Source organism: Bombina bombina, chromosome 5 (assembly GCF_027579735.1).
Source record: "Bombina bombina isolate aBomBom1 chromosome 5, aBomBom1.pri, whole genome shotgun sequence".
Taxonomy (NCBI): Eukaryota; Metazoa; Chordata; class Amphibia; order Anura; family Bombinatoridae; genus Bombina; species Bombina bombina.
The window spans coordinates 845277309-845303682 of NC_069503.1; the positions used below are offsets into that span (position 1 = coordinate 845277309).

At 38.4% G+C, this 26374-nt stretch overlaps 1 protein-coding gene across 1 annotated transcript in view; it reads right to left on the bottom strand.

Moving 5' to 3' along the window:
- NPC1 (NPC intracellular cholesterol transporter 1) overlaps positions 1-26374 on the bottom strand; it is a 322060-nt gene that overhangs the window by 59096 nt on the left and 236590 nt on the right. The window contains exons 17-18 of the mRNA XM_053714975.1: positions 24465-24554; positions 15491-15681 (exon numbers count right to left, since the gene is read on the bottom strand). Of these exons, the coding sequence (XP_053570950.1) occupies positions 15491-15681; positions 24465-24554 (281 nt within the window). The remainder of the gene's footprint in view (positions 1-15490; positions 15682-24464; positions 24555-26374) is intronic.

Below are 26374 nucleotides of genomic sequence, written 5' to 3' on the forward strand. Positions count from 1 at the left end.
ATCCTTTGTTGAAGGTTGTTAGATCTCAGACAGCACAGTCTATTTAGACGTTGTTATTCTTGTTTGCTCCACTGTAACATAGTATCTGTATCTGCCTTTGCTCCTTTATCCTGCATGCCCTTGGTTTGTGCTTAGGGTATCCTTTGTTGAAGGTTGGATTATTCCCATTACAGACTGCACAGTCTGTTTTTTAATTTTATTGGTGATGGTGATATAGGTAGTTTGTGTCTTGTTGCGTATTGTTTCTATCATTCTATGTTTCTAGTATTTGTTTATATGTTTGTCTTTCAAATAATACCTGTCCTGATGAAGGCCCAAATATTTTTCTCTATACAAACCCTGAGAGTGCCCTTCTTCCACAATGTTCTCTAACTATCTCTCATAAGGATTGCACCCAGGTTGTGGCTGCCCCACCTGCTGGGCTATATGCTATTTGGACTATATATATATATATATATATATATATATATATATATAAATATATATATATACACATACAGGGAGTGCAGAATTATTAGGCAAATGAGTATTTTGACCACATCATCCTCTTTATGCATGTTGTCTTACTCCAAGCTGTATAGGCTCGAAAGCCTACTACCAATTAAGCATATTAGGTGATGTGCATCTCTGTAATGAGAAGGGGTGTGGTCTAATGACATCAACACCCTATATCAGGTGTGCATAATTATTAGGCAACTTCCTTTCCTTCGGCAAAATGGGTCAAAAGAAGGACTTGACAGGCTCAGAAAAGTCAAAAATAGTGAGATATCTTGCAGAGGGATGCAGCACTCTTAAAATTGCAAAGCTTCTGAAGCGTGATCATCGAACAATCAAGCGTTTCATTCAAAATAGTCAACAGGGTCGCAAGAAGCGTGTGGAAAAACCAAGGCACAAAATAACTGCCCATGAACTGAGAAAAGTCAAGCGTGCAGCTGCCAAGATGCCACTTGCCACCAGTTTGGCCATATTTCAGAGCTGCAACATCACTGGAGTGCCCAAAAGCACAAGGTGGGCAATACTCAGAGACATGGCCAAGGTAAGAAAGGCTGAAAGACGACCACCACTGAACAAGACACACAAGCTGAAACGTCAAGACTGGGCCAAGAAATATCTCAAGACTGATTTTTCTAAGGTTTTATGGACTGATGAAATGAGAGTGAGTCTTGATGGGCCAGATGGATGGGCCCGTGGCTGGATTGGTAAAGGGCAGAGAGCTCCAGTCCGACTCAGACGCCAGCAAGGTGGAGGTGGAGTACTGGTTTGGGCTGGTATCATCAAAGATGAGCTTGTGGGTCCTTTTCGGGTTGAGGATGGAGTCAAGCTCAACTCCCAGTCCTACTGCCAGTTTCTGGAAGACACCTTCTTCAAGCAGTGGTACAGGAAGAAGTCTGCATCCTTCAAGAAAAACATGATTTTCATGCAGGACAATGCTCCATCACACGCGTCCAAGTACTCCACAGCGTGGCTGGCAAGAAAGGGTATAAAAGAAGAAAATCTAATGACATGGCCTCCTTGTTCACCTGATCTGAACCCCATTGATAACCTGTGGTCCATCATCAAATGTGAGATTTACAAGGAGGGAAAACAGTACACCTCTCTGAACAGTGTCTGGGAGGCTGTGGTTGCTGCTGCACGCAATGTTGATGGTGAACAGATCAAAACACTGACAGAATCCATGGATGGCAGGCTTTTGAGTGTCCTTGCAAAGAAAGGTGGCTATATTGGTCACTGATTTGTTTTTGTTTTGTTTTTGAATGTCAGAAATGTATATTTGTGAATGTTGAGATGTTATATTGGTTTCACTGGTAAAAATAAATAATTTAAATGGGTATATATTTGTTTTTTCTTAAGTTGCCTAATAATTATGCACAGTAATAGTCACCTGCACACACAGATATCCCCCTAAAATAGCTATAACTAAAAACAAACTAAAAACTACTTCCAAAACTATTCAGCTTTGATATTAATGAGTTTTTTGGGTTCATTTAGAACATGGTTGTTGTTCAATAATAAAATTAATCCTCAAAAATACAACTTGCCTAATAATTCTGCACTCCCTGTACATATATACACATACACATATGTATGTATATGTTTTTTATTTTTTTTTTATTTATTCCACCAATACCATTTATAGTTAGTCCCATATGAGGTATTTCTGTATCTCTGGGGACCGCTGTATATATGGTCGTTTTTATATTCCACTCTGGCCCATATGACTTTTGTCTGGTATTACATTAACCTCAGATAGATTGTCATTTGACCAAATACCCCATTTGGTGTTATCCCGATGATGATTATGTTTTATAATCATTGTATATATTGTCAATTAGGAATTGTATGGGCATCCCATTATGCCTATGTAGACTTTATAGTTATTATTGTGATTCATACACTATGATATTATGACATATATTTTACGTTTAAGTTTATATTTTTATGGTATATGATTTTTGAATATATTTTTTATATATTTTTAACTAAATTGTTCAATTTTATATTTATCAACTTGTACGCACTACCTACATGTATCAATAGATATCGCTAATATAAGTGGGTGTTTTACAGAGTATTGATATATTTCTATATGTTGGGTGATGTTGTGAATCATTTATACTGTCACTGAAATAGTTAACATTTGCTTAGACAGACAGGTGTTCATTCTAAGACCGCCCACGGACAGGTGAGCGCAGGGTATTTAGTGCGGGTAAATTCATTGCAATGTACAGCCTGATGAAACGGCCATCTAGCCGAGAAACGCTGCTGCTGTTTTTTTTACCAATAAACCACTTTTTTATTCATATACCCTTGCTTGCACTTTGATTCCTGATCACTTCCACTCATACACTAACCTGCTGAGTCGAATCCAGCTCCTTGTATACGGTATTGTACACCGATCTACCCAAGATTGCACCGCTGGTGTATCGGAGTGACTCACTTACCGATTGGAGGATTCGTGGTGATGTGCTTGACCCCTTGTGTGTCTGTTGGGCGACCCCGAATAGTCCCGATCTGCTACTACAGGCACTGTGTTCATGCCGCTCCGCTTGTGAGTATATCATACCACTGGGGGGGAGAACTCTGTCTCTGCCTGTGGCTGTCCTGATGATACTGTTTTATGGTTGGTGCCTCTCTTCTTCTTTCATCATGAGAAGGGCAGCATAACAATATGGGAGGCGCAGTGAGAATTATGTCCCACCAGTTCCCATTGCTCTAAAGCCACCAAGTGCTCTACTGTAGAGACTGATATGGACTACGGCTACACCCTAGACAAAACAGCACACTCTGGCACTGTTTTAAAATAAAAAACTCTTGATTGAAGAATCAAAAACTAACACCTCACTTTGCCATCTACTATCACTAACCTAGGCAAAGAGAATGACTGGAGTGGGAGGGAAGGGAGGAGCTATATAACAGCTCTGCTGTGGTGCTCTTTGCCTCCTCCTGCTGACCAGGAGGCGTAATCCCACAAGTAAGGATGAAATCCGTGGCCTCATCGTGTCTTTAAAAAGAAAGGTCATTATCGTCCCTCACAGTAGGGAAAACAACTTAAAGGGCTTTTATGAGGTTTAAACATTAAGGGCCATTAATAATAATAATAATAATGATAGCTCCAACCCCTGTTCACAGTTATAAAATGTTAGGGGGGCAAATTGTTTTGTGGTAGGTTCACATAGTGGAAATATTGGGAAAACTGATCACTGCTCATTATGCAATAACTTGAAGCTATGTAATTGTTGTTATATTCGCAACTCTATCTCAGTAAAGTTATATCTAATGTTCAAGTATCACATACCGATACTATTGTTCCTTATTGTTTTTTTATCTCTTCTTAATTTTTTTCCTTTTCACCTAACATTTTTTTCTATTTTCTTGGTCGCCCATGGATTTCCCAACAGTTTGGTGTTTAAACTGTACTGGTTCCTATCAGGCTCTGACAACCCCAAGAGAAAGAGGATATTACCCAACGGAACTATACACGTCCCATTTGAAAGTCCTCTATTCAATACCTCTTTATTTACAATAGCAACCCATACACGTAACAATGTCATTTAAAATCTTATCTCATAACGTTAGAGGTTTGCATACACACATAAAGAGGAAAAAAGCCATCATAGATTACAAAACCCGCAAGGCACATATCATGCTTCAGGAGACCCACTTCACAACCCAGCAGACACCAAAGTACTGGGATAAAGCCTTTCCAATCCAATACCATGCAACAGGGAAACAAGAAAAAGGGGGGGGGGATCTATTATTTTGCACTCTACCCTTAACTTCCAAGAAGAGGAAGTTATTAAAGACTCTGAAGGCAGGTTTATTATAGTAAGGGGAAAATCCAGGGCAATTCAATAGTCTTGGCAAATATCTATGCCCCTAACGAAAACCAGGCACATTTCTTGGCCAAAATTAGTAAGCTTTTGAGCACTTGGAAGAAGTATAAAATAATCTTAGCCGGGGATTTCAACCTCACACTAAATGACAACATAGATAGAGCCTCAAAGCCGAAAGCTCCTACAAAATAAAATCCTAAGCGACCTATTAATGGACCATAACTTACTAGATAGCTGGAGAGCATTTAATAGGGGCGTTAGAAACTATACTTACTATTCCGTAGTTCACAATACACACTCAAGGATCGATTATTTCCTCATTAGTCAGATTCTTCACCCTCTAGTCACAGATACGGCCATTATCCAAAGTGCATGCTCAGACCATGCAATGGTAGAGACCTCCCTGAAGGGATTTTTTGATCCATCCTGAATTAGGTCCTGGACTCTAGATTCTTCATTACATAGAAATGAACTGGTGAGCCAAAGATTAATCACCCATATTAACAACTTCTGGGACGATAACATCAACTCTACCAACAATCCATTATATGTATGGGGGGCCTTTAAGGCATATATGAGAGGTATTCTAATTCAAGAAAAAGCTGTGCTTAATAAAGCTAGAACTAACTTAATTGGGCAAAAGAAAAAAGAATTAGAAGAACTTCATGTACAGCACATCCAGATTAGGTCTGATACCCTTAAAAACAAACAAACTTAAAAAAGCAGAAATTGATAGACTTTTAGAAGAAGCATTATCCTCAATACGTATGCTTGACGCACAATACTTTACCTACGCTAACAAACCAGAGCGCATGCTAGCATGAAAGATTAAAAATATAACCAGAACCTTTTCCATACCTCAGCTTCAAGCATCTGATGGTAAGGTAACCAAAAATCCACTAAATATTGCAAACATTTTTGCAGATTTTTACCAAAATCTATATCACCTAAAGACAGACCAGACGACGTATCGAGCCTCACAAATTAACTCCTTCCTGAAGGACTGTGACCTCCCCCAGCTTAATTCAGAAGATACAGATACCCTTAATGCCCCTGTCACCGCTCAAGAAATCTCCCTTGCTATTAAAAGCACCAAAAGTTCCAAGGCACCAGGCCCAGATGGCTTTTCAGGCAGCTTTTATAAAAAGTTTCATTTAGAACTGATTCCCCACCTGATAACTTCATTTAACCATATTTTACAAGGCGGAGAGATCCCTCCTGGTCTACTAGAAGCTAGAATATGTGTTGTCCCTAAACCTGGGAAAAGTAAATTTCACTGCAAAAATTATAGGCCAATCTCCCCGATTAACCAGGACCTAAAATTATTCACTAAGATACTAACAAACAGATTAAACCCATATATGACAAAGTTGGTTTCTGGCGATCAGGTGGGATTCATTCAAAATCGGGAAGCCCCTGATAATATTAGAAAAGTTAGAGACTTGGTTGACTTTGCGGCTAATTATTAAACACCTTCTCTGTTCCCATCTCTAGACGCAGAGAAGACATTTGATAGAGTACATTAGGACTACATGCTAACCGCTTTGAATCATTAGTTGTGTGTCTGAATCTACTCGGATGTAGGTACCACCTGTATGCCACTTTAATATAGTTCTCTTTTAAGTTAGCGGTATATGAAAATGCTAAACCTCCGCTAACTTAAAAGAGAACTATATTAAAGTGGCATACAGGTGGTACCTACATCCGAGTAGATTCAGACACACAACTAATTTTGCTGAGACTCCACAATTAGGTTCTTGCTATAGAGGGTGCCCTGAAGATGGAACATATATGCATATGTGGTGGGCGTGTCCTAAAATACATTGGGTTTGGGGAAAAAAAACAATAGCTTACTAAGTAAAATCTTTGACAAACGAATTGAACTGTCTAAGGAACAAGCGCTGTTACACTTTCCGATAGACGATTTAACAAAATATTCACTGAAACTTACGGGGATAATTTGTACAGCTGTCAAAACACTTATTGCAAAACATTGGAAATCCTCGATTCCCCACTTCCAATCAGTATTAGATAAGATCAGATTTTACCACCAAATGGCTGACATTTCCTCTGCAATCCTAGACAATAGGTCAGAATATATAAGAATTTGGGAGGAGTGGATCATTTGGGAAGACGCTGAGAGACTACGAAACAGACCCAGCTTGCAGAGACCTACAAGGGAGTAAAATAACTTTGATTGCGCTGGAACCCATGGGTGGCCAACTAATCCCTCTCCCTTCCTCTCTTCTCATCTCTTTTTTTTTTTTTTAAATCTATTTATTTATTTTTTATTTATTTTTCTTTCTGTATAATAAAGATGTCATATGACTTCATGTATAAATTTAAATCCTGTGCTGATGTTAATGTGGTTTTTTTTTCTGTAAGCACTGTAATGGAGTTTGTAATTGCTAATAAAAAAAAACATTTCAATATAAAATCACCAAACAATCATCAATATCCACAAGTGTTCTGGAAACAAATTACAAATACCCAACGAGATGGTATCTCACACCTAACAGACTACACATAATTTACAAAACAGCCAACGATAAGTGCTGGGGGGAATGTGGAGATCTAAGAAACCCAACACACATATGGTGGCACTGCAGCAAGCTAGATACATTCTGCTCAAACGAATGTCGGACATAATAGGGAAGCACTTACCAAACGACCCGCAGATTCTCCTATACCTATCCCTACCTATGCTCAGCGACACCACGGCTAGGGCCTTATTGATACTGTTAAACAGCATGAAATCCTTAATACCAAAACATTGGAAATCTGACATAGTTCCCACAGAAAAGGAATGGGAGAATCGGGTAGAAAACCTCCTGCACTTAGAGAGGTACAACCACATCCAATCTGGCACCTTGGACACACACTAATTAAAATGTATAATGTGGAAAACATATGGATCAACACACAATCAAAATTGAACCTCGCTTATATCCCTTCCCTGCATTAGATTTGACATTTACAAAACTTGTACCCCTCTTTGTATTATATGTACTGAAAATTATACAAACTGTTAAAAAAAGTACTTGGCTAAAACGATATGTATGAGTCCTGATAACCTACAAACCCAAAATGGACTTTATGCTCAAGAAAACTGAATACAGGACTGGAAAATGGACATTTTTGCGCAACATGTTTATTTCACCCATACTTATGTAATACCTTGTTCTTATGTCATAGAAATATTTTGCCTATGTTATGTCGAAATTTAATTAATAAAAAATATTTTTAAAAATAAAATAAAAAAAAGTATCTGGTTTCTAGTGATCACCAGCTACATCTTAGGGGAATAAGTAACTCCTCATTTGAAAGAGGAAATTCTTTCCTTTCAAATGTCACTGGTCCCTTAAAGGACCAGTCAATACAGTAGATTTGCATAATCAACAAATACATGATAAGAAGACAGTGCAATAGCACTTAGTCTGAACTTCAAATGAGTAGTAGATTTTTGTTAAATAAATTGCAAAGTTATATTTATTTCCACTCCCCCTGTATCATGTGACAGCCATCAGCCAATCACAAATGCATATACGTATATGCAGTGAATTCTTGCACATGCTCAGTAGGAGTTGGGGACTCAAAAAGTGTAAATATAAAAAGACTGTGCACATTTTGTTAATTGAAGTAAATTGGAAAGTTGTTTAAAATTGCATGCTGTATCTGAATCATGAAGTTTAATTTTGACTTGAGTTTCCCTTTAAAGAGACGTTATACACTCATTTTTTATTTGATGTTTTGTAGATGATCTATTTATATAGCCCGTAAAGTTGTTGTTTTTTTGTTTTGTTTTTTTAAAAAAAAGTAAAGTTTTGCTTATTTTTAAATAACATTGCTCTGATTTTCAGACTCAAGCCCCAAAGTTTTTATGAGAATACCGTCAGCTACCTACTCCAGCTTGCTCCCGTTTGTGTAAAAGGTCTTTTTATATGCAAAAGAAGGGGGAGGGGGGGAGTGTTTTATTTTCCACTTGCAGTGGGCTTTCCAACTACCTTTTCAACAGAGCTAAATTGAGAGCTTCTAAGTAAGTTTTTAAACCGTTTTATACTGGATTTTTATATCAGTATCTGGGCATCTTGTTCTTTATAGTAGTGTCTATTACATGCAGTTATATGAAAATGAGTGTATACTGTCCCTTTAAATAGGGAAAACACAGGGGGATCCTTTATAGACCCTCACTGACATTTTGACAGTGATCACCTGCATCTTACAGGGGCAGACTTCCCTCTTGTGCCTGTAAGTGGCAAAGTGGAAGGAGCTGCAGTTATTTCCTTGTTCTCTTTGATTTTATCTTGCTGACTACAGCAGGCAATGAGGAAGAAGTTGTCTCTTTACTGCATTGCAGTGTGTGTGTGTGTGTGTGTGTGTGTGAGGGGGGAAGACACCGTCATCGTCCCTCAGATCACAATGGGTCACCCTCCGCACTAAAGTGATTACAAATTAAATTAAAAAGATTTTACAATAAAATCATGCATTAAATATATTCACAATATCAAGCTGATCACAAGAACTGGCTAATTATGAAGAGATACGACCTTATAGTTTTGTTTAAATGCTGTTTTACAATCTGCTGTTAAAGCAGAATGAAGATGATCCTTTGTAAATGTTAACTGCCTTCTGTGCTAGGAATATTTGCTTGTGTTTAGAGTGCCAGTGTTTGTATTGAAGGGGCATAGTCCATTATCTTATCACTATATTTCAGACTGTGAATTGCACAGACCTTGTGCAACAATGTGCACACAAATATCAAAAGGGACATAAAAGTGCAAAAATAAAATGGTCTATTGTGCTTTAAGAAATAACATAATTTATGTAAGAACTGACCTGATAAATTAAATTCTTTCATATTGGCAAGAGTCCATGAGCTAGTGACGTATGGGATATACAATCCTACCAGGAGGGGCAAAGTTTCCCAAACCTCAAAATGCCTATAAATACACCCCCTCACCACACCCACAATTCAGTATTAACTAATAGCCAAATAGTGGGGTGATAAAGAAAGGAGTAAAAAGCATCAACAAAGGAATCTGGAAATAATTGTGCTTTATACAAAAAAATCATAACCACCATAAAAAAAGGGTGGGTCTCATGGACTCTTGCCAATATGAAAGAAATGAATTTATCAGGTAAGTCCTTACATAAATTATGTTTTCTTTCATGTAATTGGCAAGAGTCCATGAGCTAGTGATGTATGGGATATCAATACCCAAGATGTGGAACTCCACGCAAGAGTCACTAGAGAGGGATGGATAAAAATAAACAGCCATATGCTGAAAAATTAATCCACAACCCAAAATATAAGTAATTCTCATGAAGAAAAGAAAAACTTAAAACATCAAACTGAAACAGCTGCCTGAAGAACTTTTCTACCAAAAACTGCTTCTGAAGAAGCAAATACATAAAAACGGTAGAATTTAGTAAATGTATGCAAAGAGGACCAAGTCGCTGCTTTGTAAATCTGATCAACTGAAGCTTCATTCTTAAAAGCCCACAAAGTGGAGACTGATCTAGTAGAATGAGCTGTAATTCTCTGAGGCGGGGCCTGACCCGACTCCAAATAAGCTTGAAGAATCAAAAGCTTTAACCAAGAAGCCAAGGAAATAGCAGAGGCCTTCTGACCTTTCCTAGGACCAGAAAATATAACAGAATAGAAGTCTTCCTGAAATCTTTAGTAGCTTCAACATAATATTTCAACGCCCTTACCACATCCAAAGAATGTAAGGATCTTTCCAAAGAACTCTTGGTTGATTAGGACACAAGGAAGGGACAACAATTTCTCTACTAATGTTGATAGAATTCACAACCTTAGGTAAGAACTTAAATGAAGTCAGCAAAACCGTCTTATACTGATGAAAAATCAGAAAAGGAGATTCACAAGAAAGAGCAGAAAGCTCAGAAACTCTTCTAGCAGAAGAGATGGCCAAAAGGAACAACACTTTCCAAGAAAGCAGTTTAATGTCCAAAGAGTGCATAGGCTCAAATGGAGGAGCCTGTAACGCCCTCAAAACAAAATTAAGACTCCAAGGAGGAGAAATTGATTTAATGACAGGCTTAATACGAACTAAAGCCTGTACAAAACAGTGAATATTAGGAAGATTAGTAATCTTTCTGTGAAATAAAACAGAAAGAGCAGAGATTTGTCCATTCAAGGAACTTGCAGACAAACCCCTATCCAAACCATCCTGAAGAAACTGTAAAATTCTTGGAATTCTAAAAGAATGCTAAGAGAATTTATGAGAAGAACACCATAATATGTAAGTCTTCCAAACTTGATAATAAATCTTCCTATCTTCCTAGAGACAGATTTACGAGCTTGTAACATAGTATTAATAATTGAGTCAGAGAAACCTCTATGACTTAGTACTAAGCGTTCAATTTCCATACCTTCAAATTTAATGATTTGAGATCCTGATGGAAAAACGGACCTTGAGACAGTAGGTCCGGCCTTAACGGAAGTGGCCAAGGTTGGCAACTGGACATCCGAACAAGATCCGCATACCAAAACCTGTGGGGCCATGCTGGAGCCACCACCAACGCAAATGATTGTTCCATGATGATTTTGGAGATCACTCTTGGAAGAAGAATTAGAGGCGGGAAGATATAAGCAGGTTGATAACCTCAAGGAAGTGTCAGCGCATCCACTGCTTCCGCCTGAGAATCCCTGGACCTGGACAGGTATCTGGGAAGATTTTTGTTTAGATGAGAAGCCATCAGATCTATTTCTGGAAGACCCCACATCTGAACAATCTGAGAAAACACATCTGGATGGAGAGACCACTACCCTGGATGTAAAGTCTGACGGCTGAGATAATCCGCCTCCCAATTGTCTACACCTGGGATATGAACCGCAGAAATTAGACAGGAGCTGGATTCCGCCCAAACAAGTATCTGAGATACTTCTTTCATAGCTTGGGGACTGAGTCCCACCCTGATGATTGACATATGCCACCGTTGTGATATTGTCTGTCTGAAAACAAATGAATGGTTCTCTCTTCAACAGAGGCCAAAACTGAAGAGCTCTGAGAATTGCACAGAGTTCTAAAATATTGATTGGTAATCTCGCCTCTTGAGATTTCCAAACCCCTTGTGCTGTCAGAGATCCCCAGTCAGCTCCCCAACCTGAAAGACTCGCATCTGTTGTGATTACAGTCCAGGTTGGCCGAACAAAAAAGAGGCCCCTTGAACTAAACGCTGGTAATTTAACCACCACGTCAGAGAGTGTCGAACATTGGGATTTAAGGATAATAATTGTGATAACTTTGTATAATCCCGGGACCACTGATTCAGAATACAAAGCTGGAGAGGTCTCATGTGAAAACGAGCAAAAGGAATCGCGTCCATGTACATAGCCACTGAAGGGAATGACTGAGACTGAAGGTGCCGACATGCTGCAACCAATTTTAAACGTCTCTTGTCTGTTAGAGACAGAGTCATGGACACTGAATCTATCTGGAAACCTAAAAAGGTGACCCTTGTTTGAGGAATCAAGAAACTTTTTGGTAAATTGATCCTCCAACCATGTTTTCGAATAAAACAAGACTAGTTGATTTGTGTGAGATTCTGCAGAACGTAAAGACTGAGCTAGTACCAAGATATCGTCCAAATAAGGAAACACCGCAATACCCTGTTCTCTGATTACAGAGAGTAGGGCACCCAGAACCTTTGAAAAGATTCTTGGAGCTGTTGCTAGGCCAAATGGAAGAGCAACAAATTGGTAATGCTTGTCTAGAAAAGAGAATCTCAGGAACTGATAATGTTCTGGATGAATCAGAATATGAAGGTAAGCATCCTGCAAGTCTATTGTAGACATATGATGTCCTTGCTGAACAAAAGGCAGAATAGTCTTTATAGTCACCATCTTGAAAGTTGGTACTTTTACATAACGATTCAAAATTTTCAGATCCAGAACTGGTCTGAATGAATTTTCTTTCTTTGGGACAATGAATAGATTTGAATAAAACCCCAGACCTTGTTCCTGAAAAAGAACCGGCATGATTACCCCTGAAACCTCCAGGTCTAAAACACACTTCAGGAAAGCCTGGACTTTTACTGGATTTACTGGGATGCGTGAGAGAAAAAATCTTCTCACAGGAGGTCTTACTCTGAATCCTATTCGGTAACCCTGAGAGACAATGCTCTGAATCCATTGATTTTGGACAGAATTTGCCCAAACATCCTTGAAAAAAATTAATCTGCCCCCTACCAGCTGAGCTGGAATGAGGGCCGCACCTTCATGCGGACTTAGGGGCTGACTTTGGTTTCTTAAAAGGCTTGGATTTATTCCAATTTGAGGAAGGCTTCCAATTGGAAACAGTTTCCTTGGGGGAAGGATTAGGTTTTTGTTCCTTATTTTGACGAAAGGAACGAAAACGATTAGAAGCCTTAGATTTACCCTTAGGTTTTTTTATCCTGAGGCAAAAACTCCCTTCCCCTCAGTAACAGTTGAAATAATAGAATCCAACTGAGAACCAAATAAATTATTACCTTGGAAAGAAAGAGATAATAATCTAGATTTAGATGTCATATCAGCATTCCAAGATTTAAGCCACAAAGCTCTTCTAGCTAAAATAGCTAAAGACATGGATCTAACATCAATTTTGATAATATCAAAAATAGCATCACAAATAAAATGATTAGCATGTTGCAGTAAATAAACAATGCTATATAAGTCAGAATCCAATTCTTGTTGCGCTAAATTCTCCAACCAAAAAGTTGAAGCAGCTGCAACATCAGCCAAAGAAATTGCAGGCCTAAGAAGATGACCTGAATATAAATAAGCTTTCCTTAGATAAGATTCAAACTTCCTATCTAAAGGATCTTTAAAGGAAATACTATCTTACATAGGAATAGTGGTTCGTTTAGCAAGAGTAGAAATAGCCCCATCAACTTAGGGGATCTTTTCCCAAAACTCTATTGAAATTGCTGGTAAAGGATAGAATTTTTTAAACCTTGCAGAAGGATTAAAAGGAGTATCCGGCTTATTCCATTCCTTAGAAATCATATCAGAAATAGCATCAGGAATAGGAACTGCAACCGGCAATGTACTATTACTGATGGACACACTATCTGCATGTAAAAGTTTATCATGACAACTAATACAAATGACATTAGGAGATATAATCTCCACAATTTTACAACAAATGCACTTAGCTTTGGTAGAACCGATGTCTGGCAGCAAAGTTCCAACAGATACTTCTGAGGCAGGATCAGATTGAGACATCTTGCAAAATGTAAAAGAAAAAACAACATATAAAGCAAAATGATCAATTTCCTTTTATGACAGTTTCAGGAATGGGAAAAAAATGCAAATAGTATAGCCCTCTGACATAGAAAAAGGCAAGAGGCAAAAAGCAATGGGGCAAATAAATAATGAAAAAAGTTTGGCGCCAAGTATGACGCACAACGTAACAAACATTTTTTGGCGCCAACCATGTCCGGAAATGACACACTCGCATCCCTAACGACGCAACCCTGTCTTAAACCTCTGCGTCAATTACGACGCCGGAAATGACAAACTTTCGTCAACGGACGTGCCTTTCGCGCCAACAAATTCTTGCGCCAAGAATGACGCAATAAAGTGTAGCATTTGGCACACGCACGAGCCTAAGTCAGCCCGCAATTTGAAACAAAGTAGTCAATAGAAAAAAAGACTAAACCCCAGGTAAGAAAAATATTTCTTAATATTAACTTTCCCCAAATATGAAACTGACAATCTGCAAAATATAAGTACGGCAAATATAAGTACAATACATATATTTAGAACTTTATATAAATGCATAAAGTGCCAAACCATAGCTGAGGTGTCTTAAGTAATAAAAACATACTTACCAAAAGACACCCATCCACATATAACAGATTAGCCAAACCAGTACTGAAACAGTTAGCAGTAGAGGTAATGGTATATGAGAGTATATCGTCGATATGAAAAGGGAGGTAGGAGATGAATCTCTACGACCGATAACAGAGAAACTATGAAAAAGACCCCCGTTAGGAAAATCATTGCATTCAATAGGTGATACTCTCCACGTCCCTCTGACATTCGCTGTACTATGAGAGGAATCGGGCTTCAAAATGCTGAGAAGCGCATGTCAACGTAGAAATCTTAGCACAAACTTACTTCACCACCTTCATAGGAGGCAAAGTTTGTAAAACTGAATTGTGGGTGTGGTGAGGGGTGTATTTATAGGCATTTTGAGGTTTGGGAAACTTTGCCCCTCCTGGTAGGATTGTATATCCCATACGTCACTAGCTCATGGACTCTTGCCAATTACATGAAAGAAATATAATGTAATAATGAAATAATCAAACTAGGTATTTAACAATTGCAGAGTATAAACACATAGCTAAAGTCAGCTTCAGAGCAACAATGCATTACTAGGATTAGCTATACACGTCTGGTAAACCAATGACAAGAGGGATATGTGCGTAGCCACCAATCACCAGCTAGCGAACACACAGTATTTTCTTTATGTCCCTTTAAAGGGACAGTCAACTCCAAAATTGCTACAGTTTTAAAAGATAGAGAATCCCTTTATTATTCCCCAGTTATATTAATATACTTTTTACCTCCGTGATTACCTTGTAAGCATCTTCTGACAGCCCCCTGATCACAACATTTTATTTATTATCTATTGACTTGCATTTTAGCCAATTAGTCCTGTGTTGTGCACAAGCCATATAGATAGCATGAGCACAATGTTATCTATATGGCTCACATGAACTAGCACTCCCCTGTTGTGAAAAGCAAATAAAAAAGCATGCGATAAGAGGCTGTCTGTAGTGACTTAGAAACAGGTAGAAATTTAGAGGTTTAAAAGTTATAAAGTATATTAATATAACAATGTTGGTTGTACAAAGCTGGGGAATGGGTAGTAAAGGCGTTATCTACTGTATCTTTTAAAACGATAACAATTTTGGTGTTGACTGTCCCTTTAAGTAGACTGTGTGTCAGTACAGACATTGTAGCCCCATTAAAAACAACTTCTGGGACTGTGATATCAAGGCTGTCAGAGGAGCTACCCAAGAGTCTACACACAATGTATAAATTAGAATTAAAAAATATAACAACTTGCACATATGTCACTATACACAACTTTCCATAGGCTCTCTACTGTTAATGACATGGGAGATGCCACATCACTTACTAGTTAGCCAGCTCTGCTGCACTAAAGATCTGTTGTACCAAGGAATTGTTGTTACATCCAGCTCCGCCACACACCATAGCTTGTCCTTCATTTGTAGTGTAGTCATGACCCTCTTCAATCACAAAATATACAGGAGGGCCTGTGTGCAGGTATTCACCAAGGGATTTAAAGTACTGCAGCACATAGGAGTCCTAAAAGGGAACACAGACTTGTTACAACAGACAAGAAAGGAAAGCGCAGTAGACAAAAAGTGTGCTGCATGCCAAGAATGGGCACACGGCAACACAGGATGGCAGAGGCATACAAAGGGTATACAAAGGGTATGCAAAAGAGTCCTTATGGGATATCAGAAAGCTTCATAACATTATATTCACCAAAAGTAACGTATTCTCAGGCTCACTAGTAGAAGTTTTCAGTTACAAAGTAATCCATACATAATTTATACTGCTGAAAGATTGTTTCACAGAGTTAGAGGGAAACTTTTTTTTTTATCTATCCAGATAGATAGATAGATAGATAGATAGATATCTATATCTATATAGATATCTCTATCTATATCTCTCTCTCTCTCTCTCTCTATCTATATCTATATATCTATCTATCTATCTATCTATATATATATATATATATATCTATATATATATATCTATATATATATATATATATATATATCTCTACATATATATATATATTATATATCTATATATCTATCTCTATCTCTATATATATATATATATATATCTATATAGATATCTCTCTATCTATATCTATATATACACAGTGGATATAAAAAGTCTACACACCCCTGTAAAAATGTCAGGTTTCTGTGATGTAAAAAAATGAGACAAAGATAAATCATTTCAGAACTTTTTCCACCTTTAATGTGACCTATAAACTATACAACTCAATTGAAAAACAAACAAATCTTTTAGGTAAAGGGAAATAAAAAAAATAAAATAAAATAATATGGTTGCATAAGTGTGAACACCCTTAAACTAATACTTTATTGAAGCACCTTTTGATTTTATTACAGCACTCAGTCTTTTTGGGTATGATTTTTTTCAGCATGGCACATCTTGACTTGGCAAGTTTTGCTCACTCTTCTTTGCAAAAACACTCTAAATCTGTCAGAATGCGAGGGCATCTTCAGATCAACCCACAGATTTTTAATTGGATTCAGGTCTGGGCTCTGGCTGGGCCATCCCAAAACTTTAATCTTCTTCTGGTGAAGCCATTCCTTTGTTGATTTGGATGTATGCTTTGGGTCGTTGTCGTGCTGAAAGATGAAGTTCCTCTTCATGTTCAGCTTTCTAGAAGAAGCCTGAAGGTTTTGTGCCAATATTGTCTGGTATTTGGAACTGTTCATTATTCCCTCTACCTTGACTAAAGCCCCAGTTCCAGCTGAAGAAAAACAGCCCCAAAGCATGATGCTGACACCACCATGCTTCACTGTGGGTATGGTGTTCTTTTGGTGATGTGCAGTGTTGTTTTTGCGCCAAACATATCTTTTGGAATTATGGCCAAAAATTTCAACTTTGGTTTCATCAGACCAGAACACATTTTGCAACATGCTTTTGGGAAACTTCAGATGTGTTTTTGCTAAATTTATCCGGACTTCGATGTTTTTTTTGTTTGTAAGAAAAGGCTTCCGTCTTGCCACTCTACCCCATAGCCCAGACATATGAAGAATACGGGCGATTGTTGTCACATGTTCCACACAGCCAGTACTTGCCAGATATTTCTGCAGCTCCTTTAATGTTGCTGTAGGCCTCTTGGCAGCCTCCCAGACCAGTTTTCTTCTGGTCTTTTCATCAATTTTGGAGGGACATCCAGTTCTTGGTAATGTCACTGTTGCACCATATTTTCTTCACTTGATGATGACTGTCTTCACTTTGTTCCATGGTATATCTAATGCCTTGGAAATTCTTTTGTACCCTTCTCCTGACTGATACCTTTTAACAATGAGATCTCTTTGATGCTTTAGAAGCTCTCTGCGGAGCTGGTGTGCAAGAAATCACAAATAAATGAATGCATTACAGCCACTTCTAAAGGAATTTTTTTATGTAGGAAAGAATCGTGACTCCTTGCGGTTTTAAAGTCGCGGCAATTAATCGCGGTTTTAAATCGCATATGCGATTAATTGTGCAGCCCTAATACATACATACATACACTCGTATGCAAAGGTTTAGGCACCCCTGACAATTTCCATGATTTTCATTTATAAATAATTGGGTGTTTGGATCAGCAATTTCATTTTGATCTATCAAATAACTGAAGGACACAGTAATATTTCAGTAGTGAAATGAGGTTTATTGGATTAACAGAAAATGTGCAATATGCATCAAAACGAAATTAGACAAGGACATAAATTTGGGCACCCCAACAGAAATATCACAATATAATTTAGTAGAGCCTCCTTTAGCAGAAATAACAGCCTCTACACGCTTCCTATAGCCTGTAATGAGTGTCTGGATGAAGGTATTTTGGACCATTCTTCCTTGCAAAACATCTCCAGTTCAGTTAGGTTTGATGGTAGCCGAGCAAGGACAGATCGCTTCAAAATCACCCCACAGATTTTCAATGATATTCAGGTCTGGGGACTGGGATTGGCATTCCAGAACATTGTACTTGTTCTTCTGCATAAATGCCAGAGTAGATTTTGAGCAGTGTTTAGGGTCGTTGTCTTGTTGAAATATCCAGCTCCTGCATAACTTCAACTTTGTGACTGATTCCTCAACATTATTCTCAAGTATCTGCTGAAATTGAGTGGAATCCATGCAACCCTCAACTTTAACAGATACCGGCACTGGCCACACAGCCCCACAGCATGATGCAACATCCACATAATTTTACTGTGGCTATCAAGTGTTTGTCTTGGAACGCTGTGTTCTTTTGCCGCCATGCATAATTCCCCTTGTTATGATCAAATAACTCAATCTTTGTTTCATCAGTCCACAGCACCTTCTTCCAAAATGAAGCTGGCTTGTCCAAATGTGCGTTTGCATACCTCAAGCGACTCAGTTTATGGCATGTGTGCAGAAAAGGCTTCTTCCGCATCACTCTCCCATACGCTGAATTGTTGAATGATGCACAGTAACACACCATCTGCAGCAAGATGATGTTGTCGGTCTTTGGAGGTGGTCTGTGGGCTGTTTTTTACTGTTCTCACCATCCTTTGCCTCTCCGATATTTTACTTCTGGCCTTAACAAGAACTGTGCCTGTGGTCTTCCATTTCCTCAAAGTGGGCACTGACAGCGTAAATCTCTGCGATAGCTTTTTGTAGCCTTCCCCTAAACCATAATGTTGAACAATCTTTGTTTTCAGGTCATTTGAGAGTTGTTTTGAGGCCCCCATGTTGCCACTCTTCAGAGGAGAGTCAAAGAGAACAACAACTTGCAATTGGCCACCTTAAATACCTTTTGTCAAGATTGGATGCACCTGTCTATGAAATGTAAGGCTAAATGGGCTAACCAAACCAATTGTGTCTTCCAATTAATCGTCGCTAGGTAGTTACAGGTAATTAAATCAACAAAATGACAAGGGTGCCCAAATTTATGCACCTGTCTAATTTCATTTTGATGCATATTGTACATTTTCTGTTAATCCAATAAACCTCATTTCAATACTGAAATATTACGGTGTCCTTCAGTTATTTGATGGATCAAAATGAAATTGCTGATCCAAACACCCAATTATTTATAAATGAAAATCATGGAAATTGTCAGGGGTGCCTAAACCTTTGCATACGAATGTATGTATGTATGTATTAGGGCTGCACAATTAATCGCATATGCGATTTAAAACCGCGATTAATTGCCGCGATTTTAAAACCGCGATTAATTGCCGCGATTTTAAAACCGCGATTAATTGCCGCGATTTTAAAACCGCAAGGAGTCACGATTCTTTCCTACATAAAAAAATTCCTTTAGAAGTGGCTGTAATGCATTCATTTATTTGTGATTTCTTGCACACCAGCTCCATCTAGTGGTTGCTTTTAGCACACATTTGTAAAATGGCTCTTTTACTTTTACTTTCACTTTCTGTTCTCATAAGCAGGCGATTAATCTAGAAATCTAAAAGCAGAGTCCATGCAGGAATGAAGAGCAGAGAAAGCCACTTACTTATATTTCCCCCTAGGGACGTCTGCAGTCTGAAACTTAGGGTATGTAAACATTATGGAACCTCCAACACAATCTCCTGGTCTCTGAGAAACGGCTTAAATACATAGCAGATGCAGTTAACCCCACGGCTCCCAAAAAGGCTAAAACTGCAGTCCCCTCTGCTATTAGCTGCTGGGTTAACTTAACTGCATCTACAATGTATTTTATATCAGCAAGGCACAGCATTTCAGAAAGGAGCAGCCCCCCACCCCTACTGCTATATGACTGTAATGGATTCCTGGACAGGAGCAGGGCTCATTTTCAGTCAAATTAAAATGTTTAAAAAAGAAGAAGAAAAAAAATATAATATATGTGTGTGTGTGTGTGTGTGTGGCTTACACTACTTCATTTGTATATCATACCCCTGTCCACAGTTAGAATGACTGTCCAAGAAAACATGACAATGTTGTGTGTCATAAGACCTAATAACTGGCTAGTGGCTACTATTTAATCACATCACAGGCAGCAAATTTTATTTTAACTATTTTGTGGTTTGTATTTTTATGCTCCAAGATTGTATTAGACGTTGAGAAACATGTACATTAAGATTCTGTAGTGTTAAATAAACTTTATAATGCAAAATGAAGGTGTTATAGTTTTGCCCATATCGCCCAGCCCTAGTATGTAGGTATATATGTATGCATGTATGTATGTAAGTATGTATGTATGTGTATATATAGAATGAAAAGGAGTGAAGAAAAACATAATTTATGTTTACCTGATAAATTTATTTCTCTTGTGGTGTATCCAGTCCACGGATCATCCATTACTTGTGGGATATTCTCCTTCCCAACAGGAAGTTGCAAGAGGATCACCCACAGCAGAGCTGCTATATAGCTCCTCCCCTAACTGCCATATCCAGTCATTCGACCGAAAACAAGCAGAGAAAGGAGAAACCATAGGGTGCAGTGGTGACTGTAGTTTAAAATTAAAAAATACCTGCCTTAAAATGACAGGGCGGGCCATGGACTGGATACACCACAAGAGAAATAAATTTATCAGGTAAGCATAAATTATGTTTTCTCTTGTAAGGTGTATCCAGTCCACGGATTATCCATTACTTGTGGGATACCAATACCAAAGCTAAAGTACACGGATGAAGGGAGGGACAAGGCAGGTACTTAAACGGAAGGTACCACTGCCTGTAAAACCTTTCTCCCAAAAATAGCCTCCAAAGAAGCAAAAGTATCAAATTTATAGAATTTTGAAAAGGTATGAAGCGAAGACCAAGTCGCCGCCTTGCAAATCTGTTCAACAGAAGCCTCATTTTTAAAGGCCCATGTGGAAGCCACAGCTCTAGTAGAATGAGCTGTAATCCTTTCAGGAGGCTGCTGGCCAGCAGTCTCATAAGCTAAGCGGATTATGCTTCTTAGCCGAAACGAAAGAGAGGTTGCCGAAGCCTTTTGGCCTCTCCTCTGTCCAGAGTAGACAACAAACAAAGCAGATGTTTGACGAAAATCTTTAGAAGCTTGTAAATAATACTTTAAAGCACGAACCACGTCAAGATTGTGTAATAGACGTTCCTTCTTTGAAGAAGGATTAGGACACAATGATGGAACAACAATCTCCTGATTGATATTCTTATTAGATACCACCTTAGGTAAAAACCCAGGTTTGGTACGCAGAACTACCTTATCTGCATGGAAGATCAGATAAGGAAAATCACATTGTAAGGCAGATAACTCGGAAACTCTATGAGCCGAGGAAATAGCTACCAAAAAAAGAACTTTCCAAGATAAAAGTTTGATATCTATGGAATGAAGAGGTTCAAACGGAACCCCTTGAAGAACTTTAAGAACCAAATTTAAGCTCCAAGGTGGAGCAACAGGTTTAAACACAGGCTTGATTCTAACTAAAGCCTGACAAAATGCCTGAACATCTGGAACATCCGCCAGACGCTTGTGCAAAAGAATAGACAGCGCAGAAATCTGTCCCTTTAAGGAACTAGCCGACAATCCTTTCTCCAATCCTTCTTGGAGAAAAGATAATATCCTGGGAATCCTGACCTTACTCCATGAGTAGCCCTTGGATTCACACCAATAAAGATATTTACGCCATATCTTATGATAGATTTTCCTTGTGACAGGCTTTCGTGCCTGAATTAAGGTATCAATGACTGACTCGGAGAAACCACGCTTTGATAAAATCAAGCGTTCAATCTCCAAGCAGTCAGCCTCAGAGAAATTAGATTTGGATGGTTGAAAGGACCTTGAAGTAGAAGGTCCTGTCTCAGCGGCAGAGTCCATGGTGGAAAGGATGACATGTCCACCAGATCTGCATATCAAGTCCTGCGTGGCCACGCAGGCGCTATCAAGATCACTGATGCTCTCTCCTGCTTGATTTTGGCAATCAGACGAGGGAGCAGAGGAAACGGTGGAAACACATAAGCCAGGTTGAAGGACCAAGGCGCTGCTAGACCATCTATCAGCGTTGCCTTGGGGTCCCTGGACCTGGATCCGTAACAAGGAAGCTTGGCATCAGAAACAAAAGAATCGGCTAGCTTAAGTGCTCTAAGCTTGTCAAGTATGTCATCCAATGGGGTCTCTACCTGTAAAGCCTCTTCCAGAGACTCAAACCAGAAAGCCGCAGCAGCAATGACTGGGGCAATGCATGCAAGGAGCTGTAGAATAAAACCTTGTTGAATAAACATTTTCTTAAGGTAACCCTCTAACTTTTTATCCATTGGATCTGAGAATGCACAACTGTTCTCGACAGGGATAGTAGTACGCTTAGCTATTGTAGAAACTGCTCCCTCCACCTTAGGGACTGTCTGCCATAAGTCCCGTGTGGTGGCATCTATTGGAAACATTTTCTTAAAAATAGGAGGGGGAGAGAACGGCACACCTGGTCTATCCCATTCCTTAGTAATAATTTCTGTAAACCTTTTAGGTATTGGAAAAACATCAGTGCACACCGGCACTGCATAGTATTTGTCCAATCTACACAATTTTTCTGGCACTGCAATTGTATCACAGTCATTCAGAGCAGCTAAAACCTACCTGAGCAACACGCGGAGGTGTTCAAGCTTAAATTTAAATGTAGACATATCAGAATCAGGTTGAATCTTTTTCCCTGAGTCAGAAGCATCACCCACAGAAAGAAGCTCTCCTTCCTCAGCTTCTGTATATTGTGAGGTAGTATCAGACATAGCTCTTAAAGCGGCAGTATGCTCTGTATTTCTTCTAACTCCAGAGCTGTCTCGCTTTCCTCTAAACCCAGGTAGTCTGGATAATACCGCTGACAGGGTATTATCCATGACCGCCGCCATGTCTTGTAAAGTAAACGCTATGGGCGCACTAGATGTACTTGGCGCCATTAGAGCGTGAGTCCCTTGAGCAGGAGTCAAAGGGTCTGACACGTGGGGCGAGTTAGTCGGCATAACTTCCCCCTCGTCAGATTCCTCTGGTGATAAATTTTTTAAAGACAGAATATGATCTTTATTGCTTAAAGTGAAATCAGTACATTTGGTACACATTCTAAGAGGGGGTTCCACCATGGCTTCTAAACATAATGAACAAGGAGTTTCCTCTATGTCAGACATGTTTAAACAGGCTAGCAATGAGACCAGCAAGCTTGGAAAACACTTTAAATCAAGTTAACAAGCAAAAAATAAAAACTGTACTGTGCCTTTAAGAGAAACAATTTTTGTCAGAATTTGAAAAACAGTGAAAAAAAGCAGTAAATCAAACAAAATTTTTACAGTGTGTATAATAAGCTAACAGAGCATTGCACCCACTTGCAAATGGATGATTAACCCCTTAGTTCAAAAAACGAATCAAAAAAACGATAGACGTTTTTTTAACAGTCACACCAAACTGCCACAGCCTTGCTGTGGGCCTACCTTCCCCAACAAACGATTTTGGAAAGCCTAAGAGCCCTTAAGAGAGGTCCTATAGCATTCAGGGGACTCCTGGAGGAAGCTGGATGTCTCAGTCTGTAAAAGTTACTGCGCAAAAAAGCGCTAAATTAGGCCCCTCCCACTCATATTAAAACAGTGGAAAGCCTCAGGAAACTGTTTCTAGGCAAATTTGAGCCAGCCATGTGGAAAAAAACTAGGCCCCAATAAAGTTTTATCACCAAAGTATATATAAAAACGTTTAAACATGACAGCAAACGTTTTATATTGTAAATCTATAAGAGTATTACCTCAGAAAGTAAGCATGATACCAGTCGCTATTAAATCACTGTATTCAGGCTTACCTTACATAAGTTTGGTATCAGCAGCATTTTCTAGCATTCACATCTTCTAGAAAAAATTTTAACTGCACATACCTCATAGCAGGATAACCTGCACGCCATTCCCCCGCTGAAGTTACCTCTCTCTTCAGTCATGTGTGAGAACAGCAATGGAACTTAGTTACAACCTGCTAAGATCATAGAAATCACAGGCAGATTCTTCTTCTATTTTCTGCCTGGGACAAAATAGTACAACTCCGGTACCATTTAAAAACAACAAACTTTTGATTGAAGAAAAAACCAACTACGTTTTACCACTTCTCTCTTACTACCTACCTCCATGCTTGTTGAGAGTTGCAAGAGAATGACTGGTATGGCAGTTAGGGGAGGAGCTATATAGCAGCTCTGCTGTGGGTGATCCTCTTGCAACTTCCTGTTGGGAAGGAGAATATCCCACAAGTAATGGATGATCCGTGGACTGGATACACCTTACAAGAGAAATCAAATTTTTAGCTTCTATGAATAATAAAAGACATACATGATTTAGGTTGTGGGTTAGAAAGGTGTTGGCTCCAAAATGCACATTTAAACCAAATGCATTATCTACACACAGTTATAGTTAAAATAAATCACTCACATCAGGCATTGATAGAGACTGATCCAGGCCGATTTCCACTTTGTTAACCACAGCTATACTGAAGGACAGAACCCCCACAAACAGAGATATCTGCAATAGGATCAGAGTGTTACCTCACAGAGCCTGAAGGAATTACTTGGAAAAAAACTTTTATTAAATATTTTGCAGAACTAGATAGGAACCAGGGGAATAAACAGAAATATATTTTTACTAAAGCTATCTGTGCATGACATCCTCATTTCAACCTTCAGCTAATTAGTCAATTCCTTCATATCAAAGGGTTATTTCTATATATATCTATATCCACACACACACAACATAACATAACATTATGAATAAACTATCAAACATGTTCCTTGAGGATTCCAGTTCCATCATTACTCAGGCAGTACATTGTATTTTTTACATGATGCGCTGCATGCCATATATTGCTACGCTCAATTAAAGGGATATGAAACAGTTTCTTTTCTTTCATGATTCAGAGAAAGAGCATACAATTTTAAACAACTTTTCAATTTACTTCTATTATCTCATTTGCTTTGTTCCCTTGGTATCCTTTTGATGAAAAGCACAAATAGATAGGCTTAGAAGCTGGGAGCTAGCTACTGATTGGATGCCTCATGTCATTGGCTTACCAATGGGCTCAGCTAGCTCCCAGTAGTGCATTGCTTCTCATTTAATAAAGGATACCAAGAGAATGAAGCAAAATTGATAATAGAAGTAAATTAGAAAGATGATTAAATATGTATGTTCTATCTGACTCAAAAAAAATGGGGTTTCATGTCACTTTAATTATAACAGTAGCTATTTGGTTTCTAAATCATTTATTGCCGATTCTGCAGGAAACAATGTTTTTAATGTTAAATATGTTAAAGGGACAGTCTACACCAGAAATGTTATTGTTTTAAAAGATAGATAATCCCTTTTTTACCCATTACCCAGTTTTGCATAGCCAACACAGTTATATTTATATATTTTTTACCTCTGTGATTATCTTGTATCTAAGCCTCTGCAAACTGCCCCTTTATTTCAGTTCTTTTGACAGACTTGTAGTTTAGCCAATCAGTGATAGCTCCCAGGTAACTTCACATGCATGAGCACAGTGTTATCTATATGAAAAACATGAACTAACACCCTCTAGTGGTGAAAAACCTGCTAAAATGCATTCTTAAGAGGCGGCCTTCAAGGTCTAAGAAATTAGCATATGAACCTTCTAGGTTAAGCTTTCAAATAAGAATACCAAGAGAACAAAGCAAAATTGGTGATAAAAGTAAATTGTTTTTGTTTAATATTACATGCCCTATCTGAATCATGAAAGTTTGTTTTGGACTAGACTGTCCCTTTAACTAAAACACGTTCTTGGGCTGCTGCTCCTTTAAAAATTCTAAGTTCAGTTTTTTTGTGTAGGTTAAAGGGTCATAAATGCATTTTTTTTTCTTTAATAATTCAGACAGAGTATGTCATTTTAAACAACATTCCATTTTAGTTCTATTATTTAATTTGCTTCATTCTCTTGGTACTCTTTGTTGAAAAGCATATCATGGAAGGCTCAGGAGCTGCAATGCACTACTGGAAGCTAACTGCTGCTTGGAGGCTGCACATATATGCCTCTCTTACCAGATTTGTTCAGCTAGCTCCCAGTAGTGCATTCCTGCTCCTTCAACAAAGGATACAAAGTGAAATAAGAAAATTGGAATGTTGTTTAAAATTGCATGTTCTACATGAATCCCGAAAGAAAAATTTTGGTTTTCATGTCCCTTTAAAATAAAGTCAGAATTAATATCAGAAAAATATGTTCCCATGACCAGAATGTGTAATATGGTTGACTTAAAATGAGAAGCCTTTTAGGTTTACAATTTCCTTAATCAAAAGCTTATAAATGACATGAATCTTTTAAAAAGTCAGAAAAA